The 12,656-nt window shown below is 47.3% G+C and overlaps 1 protein-coding gene across 3 annotated transcripts in view; it reads left to right on the top strand.

Moving 5' to 3' along the window:
• LOC143828367 (KAT8 regulatory NSL complex subunit 1-like protein) overlaps positions 1-12,656 on the top strand; it is a 36,602-nt gene that overhangs the window by 1,571 nt on the left and 22,375 nt on the right. For 2 of the 3 annotated variants that reach the window (XM_077318745.1, XM_077318747.1), the window contains exons 2-6: positions 2,501-3,603; positions 5,835-5,976; positions 7,191-7,388; positions 7,829-7,950; positions 10,451-10,655. In XM_077318745.1, coding sequence (XP_077174860.1) covers positions 2,528-3,603; positions 5,835-5,976; positions 7,191-7,388; positions 7,829-7,950; positions 10,451-10,655 — 1,743 coding nt within the window. In that variant the 5' untranslated portion in view covers positions 2,501-2,527. Of the gene's footprint in view, positions 1-1,403; positions 1,426-2,500; positions 3,604-5,834; positions 5,977-7,190; positions 7,389-7,828; positions 7,951-10,450; positions 10,656-12,656 lie in introns of those variants that run through there. The other variant, XM_077318746.1, reaches the window with a different exon arrangement.

The following is a 12,656-nucleotide window of genomic DNA, read 5'->3' on the forward strand; positions in this document are numbered from 1 at the left end:
CCTTGAGCCAGCTGCTGGGATTGAACTCCCAACCTCATGGACAGACAGCTTCAGACAGCATTTCTGCCGCTTACCACTCTGCGCCACAAGAGGCTCATTTCACAGGGGATCCTATGTTATTGAATGTGAAAAACCTTAGGTTGAAATTGACATTATTAGTTAAGTGTAATGTATGATACGAGCCTCTTGTGGCGCAGAGTGGTAAGGCAGCCGTCTGAAAGCTTTGCCCATGAGGCTGGGAGTTCAATCCCAGCAGCCGGTCCAAGGTGGACTCAGCCTTCCATCCTTCCGAGGTCGGTAAAATGAGTACCCAGCTTGCTGGGGGGTAAACGGTAATGACTGGGGAAGGCACTGGCAAACCACCCCGTATTGAGTCTGCCAAGAAAACGCTAGAGGGCGTCACCCCAAGGGTCAGACATGACTCGGTGCTTGCACAGGGGATACCTTTAATGTATGATAGAAAAATAGGATAAAATTGAAATCTTCTATGGATGGAAATATGAGATGTTTTAAAACAATACCACAGATCACGCCGGCCGAACGGCAGCCTTACATGCCCTGATGTTATCTACACTAGCGATCCCCAACCTGTGGGCTGCGGACCACATGTGGTCCATCAACTAATTGGAGGTGGGCCGTGAAGGACACATTCTCTCCCCCCCCCCCGGCCCTTTACTTCATCAACGATCCGATCTGGCAGGCGCACATGTGCGTGCCTGCACTCACTGGCATGCCAACGGCTGTGCCTCCCTCCCCCGCCCCAGCCACCCCGCCTGCCTGAGCAGAAGCGCCGCCTCGGCTGCCCCCCCCCCCGAGTCCCAGCACTTAGGAGCACTCACTTGATTGCAGACGGCTGAAGGAATGTTTAAACATTACCATAGCGACCTGAGTCACAGAGCGCTAGGGCAGTGGTTGAGAGTAGAGGAGTAAACTACCCCCCCCAGCGGGCCTCAGTAAAATTGTCAAGCGTTGTGTGGTCCCCGGTGATAAAAAGGTTGGGGACCACTGATCTACACCAGGGGTAGTCAACCTGTGGTCCTCCAGATGTCCATGAACTACAATTCCCATGATCCCCTGCCAGTGTTTGCTGGCAGGGGCTCATGGGAATTGTAGTCCATGAACATCTGGAGGACCACAGGTTGAGTGCCCCTGATCTACACCTTGAAATGGCCTAGCTCACATTGCCCTTCTGAAATTCTAATTCCATAACTGCTCAGGCATGCAGCGGCAGTTAGAAGCTGAGGAGTTCTGTTAGATCCAGTTCTCCTGCTGGAGATCTAGATCAACCCAGAAGCAAAGGATATCTTTTCCCACTTAAAATGCCATGGAAACAGCCCACAGGCACGCTCACATGTGATACGATAACCTCAGAACTGGACTGCTGTGTCTATGTCAGCTCCAAATGGTGTCGAATTCCGTCTGTTGGTAGGGGTTCGAATTTAAATCACCACATTGGCTGCCAATTTGAATTTTTTTGTGACCTATTCATAATTCTGACGTTAGCCTTTAAAGCTCTTCGTGGCCTGTGACTTCCGTATCTGTTGGACCACCTCCCATATGTCTCTTCAGGCTGCTAGGGATCCCTTGGAATTGCAGATCAGCTCCAGTGTATAGAAATCAGTTCCCCTGGAGAAAATGGATGCTTTGGCGCTGGATCCCACTGAGGCCCCTGTGCTCCCCAAGCTCTGTTCCCAAATCTCCTGGAGTTTCCCAACCTGCCTCTGGCCCCCACTGGAGTCCTGAAATCTCTAATGTGTCCCCCAATGCAGCTTTGAGGAGAGATTGATGGTCGTTCCTCCACTCAGAACTGCCATTGCCTGGGCTTGAGCTTTCTCAGTGGGTACTAGGGATGCCAGTTTCCAGATGGGACCTGGGGACCCTCCCCTGGTGAAAATGGAGGCTTTGGATGGTAGACTCCATAGCATTTGTACCCCACTGAGGTTCTGTCCTCCCTAGGCTCCACCTGCAAATCTCCAGGAGTTTCCCAACATGGAGCTGGCAACCCTGCCAGCTGCCAGGAGGGACCTGGAAAGCCTACTTGGCTGCCCATGAGGTATGCCCAGGGGCAACATGTGAAATCCCAAGAACGTAAGAAAGACTCAGATGTTACAATCTCTGTAAAGGGGAGCTTTATTCTGATGAGCACCTGTTGGCCTGTGAGTGGCAGTTGTGGACCGATTCCTTTTCTTGTTGACATGAGATTATTTTTGTTTCTGAATTTGATGTAAGCCATGTTAAATGTGTAGGGTTCTCAAAGTCTGCTTGGGGGAGGAGCATATGGCTTTAACAGAGGCCAGCTGCAGAGGTAGGGCACAAACATACCCCAATGCACAGGAAGAGGAGCTTGCCCTCTGGACCGTATTGGTTAACCGAAGCCTTCTGAATAACAATGGTTTTTGCAGGGATATCTAAGGTTATATCCAACATTTATGGCACCTTAGGAATGGGATCAGAATATGACAGTCTAAGTTCCTATTTGTTTTGTTTGTTTTTCTTACAGATTTAGCGTATACCACTCAGAGCAGCTATGACACCTGCCCTCCGAGAGAAAGTAATGAAAAGTCATGGCATCTGTTTAGCCTCGTCGTTGTCTTCAAAAGTTACAGAGTCCAATGAAACGCTGGAGGTGGGAAACGCCAAAACTATCAAAGGGAAGATAAAGGAGGATTCCGTGGCACAGATCACGTACTCGGTGCTGGGGTTCCCCGCCCCACAATCCAGTCTCCAAAGGGATCTCTTTGATTTAAAGTGCTTTGGCTCCCAGCCTTCTAAACATTATCCCCTATTAAAGAACTCCAATTCTTCTCCCAGTATATACAATAAGCATTGTATGCAGAGGAGCTTGGAAGAGCAAAACTGTTCCAGGATGAGAAATCCTTTATGTAACAGCACAAATACACACTTCAGTCAGATTATTAATCCTGAGTCTAGAGAAGGGGAAAGTTTATTAGTGGCAGCCATGCAGAACTCTTCAGAGGCGGGGAAGCTTTTGGAGCCACGCATAGCTGCGTCTGGTCACGTGGAAGAAAGGCAGGTTCCTAACTGCAAGTGGCACTGGAATCATGGCTTTTTCGGGAAGCCTTTCTCTGGAAACACCGAAATGAAAGAAGGAAAAGTCTTCCCTCACCACGAAGCCCAGGAAACCGAAATGGACAGCAGTTCCAGCAGTAAAGAGCAGGAGTTGAATTCCCGCTTGCTCCAATGCGTAAATAAGCAACAGGCTTTGCTAAGCCGGGCCAAAAGAACTCAGAAGCACTTGCAGATCCTCTTGGCAAAACATGTCGTCAAGCTCTGTGACCAGCAAATGAAATGCTTTGTGAGACATCAGCTACAGAGGATGAAAGCTTTTCATCATCCCAACAGAACGTTGGATGGCAGTGGTCACCGATATGCTGAAATTACAACAGAAGGCAATAATCTCGAGGCGATTGCGAATAAACACCTACAGCGGGATTTCACTGTCGCCCCCGGTGACATCCAGGTGTTTGCTCGCTCCACAACTGGCCTCCTGTCTCAAGTGGAAAAGAGTGTGGATTCTGATGCCACTTGTAGCAGCTCCAGCGAAGATGAGGATGATCAGGTTTCCAGAAGAGTTGTGGCAGTGTAAGTGTCAAAGAATTTCAGCATTCCTACATAGCAATCCTGCAGAAAGTTACATGTGCTCAGGTTCCCAATAAGTGGAATATGTACATCTTCAAAAAAAAGGAAGCTCTTGCTGTATAAATGAAATACAAGGCCAGAATCTGCCAGCCTTTTATTATTTAATAACTCACATTTGCTAGGCTGATAGAATCACTGAGGTCTGTTGTTTGCGAATACTTGGGCAGGATTGAAGTTGTTTGATAATATTCGGGCAGGATTTAAGGTATTTCTTGATTTATTTAGCTATTTATTTATATATTTTTGTACTTATATACCGCTGCACTCGATTCGGACTTATGGCGGTTTACAATAAAACAAAAACTAGTCCAGTCCTCTAAAACGCCTTGAAAGTATACAATGAACATTGACATTAACATTAAAAGATGGTGATACGGAGTTCTAAACCCCTCCCCTCCCCCAACCTCTCCCACTGTCCAACTGGGGCCAATAACTCTCTTTCATTGGGAGCGAGGGTCTTGATCTAACTGATGTTAAGGCATCCACTGATGGTAACTCCGGGATCCTACCATGGCCTCAACCATATGCCTGGCGGAAGAGCTCCATCTTGCAGGCCCTGTGGCATGCTGAAATCTTCTGCAGGGCCCATAGCTCTTCAGGGAGCTCATTCCACTTTCTCGTTATCGCTGAATGATCGGCCGCAAAGAGAGTGTCTGATGATTTTGTGCATCTTGTAAATGTTCTGTTCTGTTAATAAGTGATCTATCAGTACAGTATTTCCAGATTGTTCGTGGACTGGAATTCACAGATTATTTGGAGGCCACAGTAAGAAGCCCAGGAGAGGGCATGTTGCAGCCTATGACGTAAAGATTCTTTTGTTTACCTATTAAATGCTCTAACCTCCCCTGTGGCCATAATTGTCTGCATATTTTTCCGATGTGTCACCTTAGCCCCCCCCCCCCGGAGTTTGTCGAAGTTAATGGAAGCTTGCACCTTCAGGAATGTGTGAGTTAAAGTGCATTCTAGGCTAGAGACCACGCTTCTTAAATTTGAAGGAACTGTTTCCCAAGTAGATTTTTTGAGTTCTCTGCTTGAGGCCCCTGTGTTTGCTTAATGAACTGCTGTTTTATGAAGCTTTTTGTTGCTAATGTTTGTTTGCGGTCACATTGTGTTTCTCAAGATGAATTGTTTTTCCATTTATAAAAATACAGAGGTTAGTTAGAGACCCAAATGTTTCGAAAGCAATATTCATTTCCAAGTAATAATGACACATCATGGTCTTATCTTCATAGCGATGTTCACATAGGAATGTTTCCATGGATATGGCATAGCTAACTGATGGATATGTAATTATTATATCCAATTCTAAACAAGGTTCTAGATTGTGAAAGTCGGGGGGAAATCCATACAGGACAGAGGGGGAAATTTTCTATAAATCCGTAGGAGGGTCAAAGTTTACAAATCTAAACACTTACATACAATGGGGTTAAACAGCTTCCCTCCCCCAGAATAGGTGCAGCCTCTGTAGCATTTAGAGATGATTACCCACTGCTGTTTCATGGGGCTACAGTTCTGAGATCTCTGTGGCCGTTTTGTAGTGTTGCTAAGCAACTGTACCAATAAATCCAAGCTGTGTAAGCATTAATTTCTGTCAGTCATAGGCTGGGAAAGGGGGAGAGACTGGAAAAGATAGAAGAGAAGGGAGGAAACAAAAGTAGGAGAGAAGCAGAAGAAGCTGAAGGGGGGGGGCTGGAAAAGGAAGGTACATGGGAGGAAAAGTGAAGGGGTTCTAGAAGAAGAGAAGGAAGGAAGACTGAAGGGAAAGAGAAAGGCAAGTAAATGGGTGAGTGGAAAGAAGAGATGGAAACAAAAAGTGGCTCCCAAGAGCAGAGAAAGAGTAAATAGTGTGGGGAGTAGAAATCTTACAATGCCCCCATGAGCATCTCACAGTTCACTTGCTGGTCATTTTCTGTTTTTAAACATGCTCCAGTTTTCACTAATGCTTCTGATTTTATTTTCAGTTCTCTGAAGTAAAAAATGGAGCTGGTTATAATTGGAGGAAAGTGCTGATTATATTACTTGGGGGTGGGTGGGGTACATGCTGCTTAGAGCTGAGGTTCTGACAAATTACCTGTCTGCCATGCTAGATTTCCTTGGATACAGGTTGGCAGCTAGGACATTGAAGTTGCCTTTGTGAAGCTGGGTGTCATCCTTTCGTTCTGTGTTCTTCCCAGTAAATATAGATCTGACTGGCAATGGCTGGTGGACAGAGCTAAAATTGGCTGCCGCTGGACATGGCTTCAAGCTCAGATTTCGGAAATAGAGTTCAAAATCCAACAACTCACTGACCTCCACAGGCAGATCCGTGCCGCCAAGGTATTGTCATCCAGTAAGGGGGGGGGAAAGTTCTTCAAATAATCAATTTATTGTTTGATCAGTCCGTTTCATCCAGCCAACTTTTTCACTCAGTCTCACTTGGTTTCCATCCTCACTATAGCTCTCGTGCCATTTGACTTCCCACCTGCAACTCCTGTGGTCAGAGGGGACAGACTCCTCCTGTTTTCAACAATGGAAAGTCCAACCCCAAATTTTGCCTTTTTCCCACGGTTTCTAAACAGAATTTATTATGTAACATTTATGAAAGTGAATATGATACTAGTCCAAAATGAATTCACTTCTAAAACCCGATTATTATTATTATTATTATTTATTATTATTATTATTATTATTATTATTATTGTTATTGTTATTGTTATTGTTATTATTATTATTATTATTATTCCCTGCCACTCTTGGAGCTGGCTCATGGCGGGTTACAGACATCCAATAAAACCCATTAAAACCCCCATTAAAAGGACACAAAAACCCAAAACATAAAATTACAATAGAAAAAAGAACATGACAGAATATCACCCCACCCATCCTTACCTCTAAAAGGGGGAGGAAGGAGGGTTGAGATGACTTGTTGTTGCTTAACACCGGAGTGGGGGGGGCTCGATCTTCCTCACCGCCCCCGGCCTCAACCATAGACCTGGCGGACTATCAGCAGGGCGGGAGGCTGAATTAGGAAATAAGTTCTAAAGCAGGACTCCTGAATTTGGAATTCAGACCCAAAATGGTGGGCAACAAAACAACAACAAAATGACTGCTACAGAATGGTCATAGAAGACAGAACAGGCCAAAAATGATTGCCACTGTAACTCAGTGTAGATCCATTTGCTGTGATGGCAGCTGCTGCCAAAGCAGCATTAAAAAAAAAATCCGCACAGCCGATTAAGTCTCCAGTAGTCAATCAGAAGCCTTGCTGAGCAAATACCTTACCTGGTCTCGCCCACTTCCTAAAAACAGTCAGCAGGTGGCCAAAAGGGAGTCAGCAGGCACCATGGTGCCATTTTGGGCACCCCCTTTTAAGGAATATTGCTGAACTTCTGTGCTTGCTGGGCTGTGATGGGCAGATAGTTATTTCCCCTGGAATAACTTGTGTCGCTCCTTGGGAGAAAGGTGGAACCGGTGATTTCCCAAGCAGTACTTTCTGAGAATTACAGCTGACAGTTCGTTGTTACAGACTGTCTTCAATTGCTTTCATCTAGGGAACGGTGATCTTAGAAGAACTCCCGACTCCAAGGGATGTCTTGAAGAAGCACGCACAATTGACGGACAAAGAAGCTTTGTTACACACCACAGGGAATTCTCAAGCCCATCCTGAAAAGCAGGATGCATGGCCGGAAAATGACTTTGAAATGTCGCCAAGCAGTCCGACTCTGCTGCTCCGAAACATAGAGAAACAGGTATTCAAAGGGGAATGGGATTAGAACTGGAATTTGGTAACGGTTTCCATTCGATTTTATACCAAATGTGCCAATGTATTAATTCCATAAAGATAATTTTCATTACCGGAAGCCCGATCAACCTAAACCATAGCAGAGAGAACCTGTGACGCTTTGGTTCCTTCTCAAAGCAGTAAATATTGGCATGTCTTTCCCAAGTAATTGTCATGGTGTCACTATTGTGTAGGACTTTGCCAGGGAAAACCCTGTTCAGATATGTGCTTGACGCATTCTTAAATTTGATTTCAAAATGGAATGAAAAACATTCACAGCAGGACTTTCCTGGGAAAATGGGCAGGTCAAATAATTTTTGAATAACGGGGGCAAAGTTGAATCTTTCAAAAGGGAGGGTCCAAGGCTGCAATGTATAAACCTTCCCTTTTCCTTTGAAACTGTTCCAGAGTGCTCAGCTGAGTGAAATAATCAGCAGCCTGATGGCTCCCTTCAGTCTTTCTCCCACATCCTCTCCTCTCTCGTCAAAGCCCTGTAAACCGAAAGACATGGTCAACGGTGTCTCTCTAAGGTAGGTGACACACTGGTGTACTGCAGGATAACTTAGCAGCTTTAGGATATGAAGGATGTAATTTAAAAAAACACAGTACCACTGTGCCCTTAACCTTTTCTTAAGCTTTGCTTCTCCGTGTCCGAGCTCTAATATTTTCAACATTCAAATCGTTTTAATTTTTATTTATTATTTGGCTTATCTGCTGCTCTTCTCTGCTAGTGAACTCAGGACGGATTGCAGCAGTAGAGGAAAATCTTTAACCCTCCCCCGCTCCGGAGGAGCGGGAGGAATAAAGGAGTAAGGGCAAGTGGGGAGGAGCTAGGGCGGGCCACTCGAGTCACTCGAGGGCCAAGCAGCCAATGGGGAGCCGCCCAAAGCGCGGCTCCCCATTAGCTGGTTGGCCCAGCCTCGCCTGGGCCGGCCGGGGAGTTCCCGCTCAGAGGAAGAAGCCTTCCCCAGCGGTAAGTCCTCCGGCCGGCTTCCCCTCGCCCAGGGAGCCTTCTGCCGGGCCCAGGGGCAGGCTTGCCTGCCCTTGGGCCCGCCAGAAGGCCACAAAGCCCACTCCCGAAGTCCCGAGCCTTCTGCCAGGCCCTGGAGCAGGCTCGGCTGCTCCTAGGCCTTGTAGTAGGCCGCGGAGCCCAACGCCCCCGTCCCGAGCCTTCTGCCAGGCCCTGGAGCAGGCTCGGCTGCTCCTAGGCCTTGTAGTAGGCCGCGGAGCCCAACGCCCCCGTCCCGAGCCTTCTGCCGGGCCCTGGGGCAGCCGAGACTGCTCCTCGGCCCGGCAGTAGGCCTCAAAGCCTGCCGCCGCCTTCCCGAGCCTTCTGCCGGGCCCTGGAGCAGCCGAGCCTGCCCCTGGGCCCAGCAGAAGGTCCCAAGGCCACCTACCTTCCTCTGTTCCTCCCTTCCTCCCAGCATTCCCTTTGCCCTTTCCTTCCTCCCAGCATTCCCTTTGCCCTTTCCTTCCCTTCCTCCCAGCATTCACTTTGTTTTTCCCTTTCTCCCTTCCTCCCTCTCTTCCATCTGCCTCTTTCTGGCTACCTGTTTCTCTCCCTCTTCTTCTGTCTCTATCTTCCTTTCTTTCTGTCTTTCTGTCTCTCTCCTTTTCCTCCTTCCTTCGCCCCATCCCTCCACCCACCCATCATGCTAGGGCCTGCTGTATTTTGCCCACAGCGGGCTTAATATCTAGTAATTTATAAAACAATTATATACTATAAAAACTTATAAAGCTCCCAACCCCTCAATCATCTCCAGTCTGGCTAGCAGAATTGACGGGAGCAAGGTAAAATTGAAAGGGGAGGGGAACTTGAGAGGAGAGGAGAGAGACCCACATGAGACCCCTGCAGAACTGAGATAGGCCCTGCCCTGATATCTTTCGGTGACTCATTCCACCATGCTGAAAAAGCTCGGCTCTGGCTGAGGTCAGGCAGATGACTTTGAGTCCTGGGATTATCAACCGATCGGGCCTTGAAGAACAAAATGAAGAACAAAATGTTCTTCAAGGAACATATCAGGAGAGACAATGCCTCAAGTACATAGGGCCCAGACTGCAAAGGGCCTTAAAGACTTTGAACCTGATCTGGAACTTGACCAGCAACCAGTGCTGCTGCTGGAGGGCAGGTCAAATGTGTGCCCTCCATGGAGTCCTCATGAGAACCCAAGAAGCTTCATTTTGCATCAGCTGCAGTTTCTGGGACAAGGTTAGCCCATGTAGAGCAAGGTACAGAAATCCAATCTGGAGGTGACCATTGTATGGATAACTGTAGTGAGGTCTTCCAGGAACAGGTAGGGTGCTAGTACAATCGCCTAGCGTAGATTGTAAGCTACCCTTGTGATCTGAAGCTCCATAGAAAGGGAGGCATCGAAGATTGCCCCTAAAATTCCATATAGGCAGGGGAGATGCACTTCCTCTCCTGGTCCCTTCTTTCCTAGCCACAGGACCTCCATCTTCCAGGGATTAAGCTTCAGAGCCACTCAGTCACAGCCTCCAGACACCTGGCCCATGAAACTGGGGATGTATCCATTCAGCGGCCCATTAGCAGATAGAGCTGGGTGTCATCATTGTACTCACGACACCCCAGCCCAAACTCTCAGACTAGCTGTGTAAAAGGGGCTCCCTCACAGCAAGAGTCTCATTGGGCATGCAGATTAAAATGACAGTTCTCAGCAGTAGCTACAACCGCAGCTGGATTTTAAAATTTTTATTCTCCTCTTTCCTGGTGTATTCCCCTAGAATTTCTCCTCTTGTCCACTGCAGTTAGGTTCCCTCCCTCTGCTTTCCTCCAGTGGTAGCCATTTTGTGGTTACACCCACTATCCCATGTCAGAAATCCAAAGGTGCCCACTGGGCTGATTTAGGCTTGTTATGTGCGAAGTCGTGTCCGACCCATCGCAATCCCATGGACAATGATCCTCCAGGCCTTCCTGTCCTGATTTAGGCTACAAGTCTCAATAGGCGAAGTGCTATTTTTTTCAGCGTTCTTGACTTCCTGCGATAATTTTTATTATTTGGTGCATTTCAGAGGCACAGAAATTAGTGAGGAAATTCCCTCCTCCAGCAGTTGGCTGGTTGACCAGCAGCACCTGAAGAGAAGAAGGAAAGACAAGACGAGGCTCAAAGCGTCATCTGTTTTGGTGGTGAGCACATCTGCTCGCACCAGGCCGGTTCAAAGTTTCCAAAGGAGGAAGCTGTACAAAATGAAAACCGATTTCAATTGGAATCAGCAGGTGAAAACATGTTCCTCTTATTTCTTAAAGAGACTGTAGCCACTACGCTTGCCTACTCCTGCTCTGTGTGATCCTAAATGGGGCACAGTAGTCTGAATAGAAGAGCCTCTTGTGGCGCAGAGTGGTAAGGCAGCCGTCTGAAAGCTTTGCCCATAAGGCTGGGAGTTCAATCCCAGCAGCCGGCTCAAGGTTGACTCAGCCTTCCATCCTTCCGAGGTCGGTAAAATGAGTACCCAGCTTGCTGGGGGGTAAACGGTCATGACTGGGGAAGGCACTGGCAAACCACCCCGTATTGAGTCTGCCATGAAAACGCTGGAGGGCGTGACCCCAAGGGTCAGACATGACTCGGTGCTTGCACAGGGGATACCTTTACCTTTACCTTTAGTCTGAATAAATAGGTCCTCTGTGCCAACCTGATGAGGTCTTGCTGACTATTGCTACTAGGATTGTCAGCTCTGCCTAGGGGAATACCTGGAGATTTTGGGAGTGGAGCCTGAGGAGGGTGGGGTTTTGGCAGGGGAGGGAAGGACTTCAGTGGGCTATAATGTCACAGAGTCCACCTTCCAAGGCAGCCATCTTCTACAGGTGAACTGATCTCTGCCACCTGGAGATCAGTTGAAAGCCAGCCTAGCTACAACCTGAAGTTATGCAAGTCTAATTACTACCTTCAGTTTTGGAATGACTTCTCTGTGTGCCATTGTTTTTGTCTAAGACATTATTGTTTGGGTCTGCCCCTTTGACTGAGAAGAGGGAATTAGGAGAATGGGTTACTTATTACAGTCAGATCCACTAATGCATCTTTTTACGTGATCAGAAACAAAAACATCTTTTGGCCTTGTCGCAATGCTTTCCTCCATGGTTTTGTTTTGTTTTTGTTTTACCTTTTAAGGGATTTATTAGATTCATGGAAGATAAGTCTGTCAGTGGCTATTAGCCTTCGTGGCTGAGGGAAACCTACACAGTCAAAGGCACTAATCCTCTGAATCCCAGAGCCAGGAGGCCTTGACCTCTATGATTTGTTGTTGTCCATCTAGAGGACCTGGTGGGCCACTGCGTGTAACGGGGTCCTGGACTAGATGGATGACTGGTCTGATCCAGCAGGACTCTTCTGATGTTCTCAGGAAAGCCTCGGCCTCTACTCCCTGTAGGTGGCCTTCCAGAGGAACTGTGTGGGCCACTGTGTACAACAGGATGCTGGATTAGATGAACCAGTGGTCTGATCTAGCTCTTCTTATGTTCTTAAATATATGTGCCCTCTGTTGCAGGCACTTTTACCTGAATGTTGGGCTGAAATTTTGTGGCAGGCTTCATACAAGTTCTTGGAGCAAGAATATCTCATTTAACTTGAAGAGTTGGTTTTTATACCTTGCTTTTCAGTATCCGAAGGAGTCTCAGAGTAGCTTAAAATCGCCTTCCCTTCCTGTCCGCACAACAGACACCCTGTGAGGTAGGCGGGACTGAGGGTGAGAATAGCTGTAACAGGCCTGTGACTGGCCCAAGGTCACTCAGGTGACTGCATGTGGGGGAGCGGGGAATCAAGCCTGGCTCTCCAGATCAGAAGCTACTACACCAAGCAGACAACACTAGATTTTATGTGCTAGTCCTTAGATTGGGGGGAGAGGGGGAGGAGAAAAAATTAGATGAAACTTTGAAATGAATGGGTTTGTTTTGCGTTTATGAACATTTAGGCGTTTTCTATGTTGCTTTGGAATAACAGCTTAGCACCCTCAGACTAGCACAGGGATGCAGGATCCCTGAGCTCCGGGACGACACTGTAAACAAGCAAAAAGTGGAAAGGCTGGTGGAAATAAAGCACAGTTTAAGAATCAAATGATGTCACTGCTTTTGCATTCCTTCGTGAAGTCATGATATTGGCATGCTAGAGGGCCAATGAAATGGTCAGATTTTCCTATAGTTTCAGGTCTACTGTCTGTATCAAGGTTTTAATTAGGACTCAAACCCACAGTGGAAAATGTTCCCTTACATCATCAAGGTTTTGAA

The sequence above is a fragment of the Paroedura picta genome, unplaced genomic scaffold (assembly GCF_049243985.1).
Source record: "Paroedura picta isolate Pp20150507F unplaced genomic scaffold, Ppicta_v3.0 Ppicta_v3_sca22, whole genome shotgun sequence".
Taxonomy (NCBI): Eukaryota; Metazoa; Chordata; class Lepidosauria; order Squamata; family Gekkonidae; genus Paroedura; species Paroedura picta.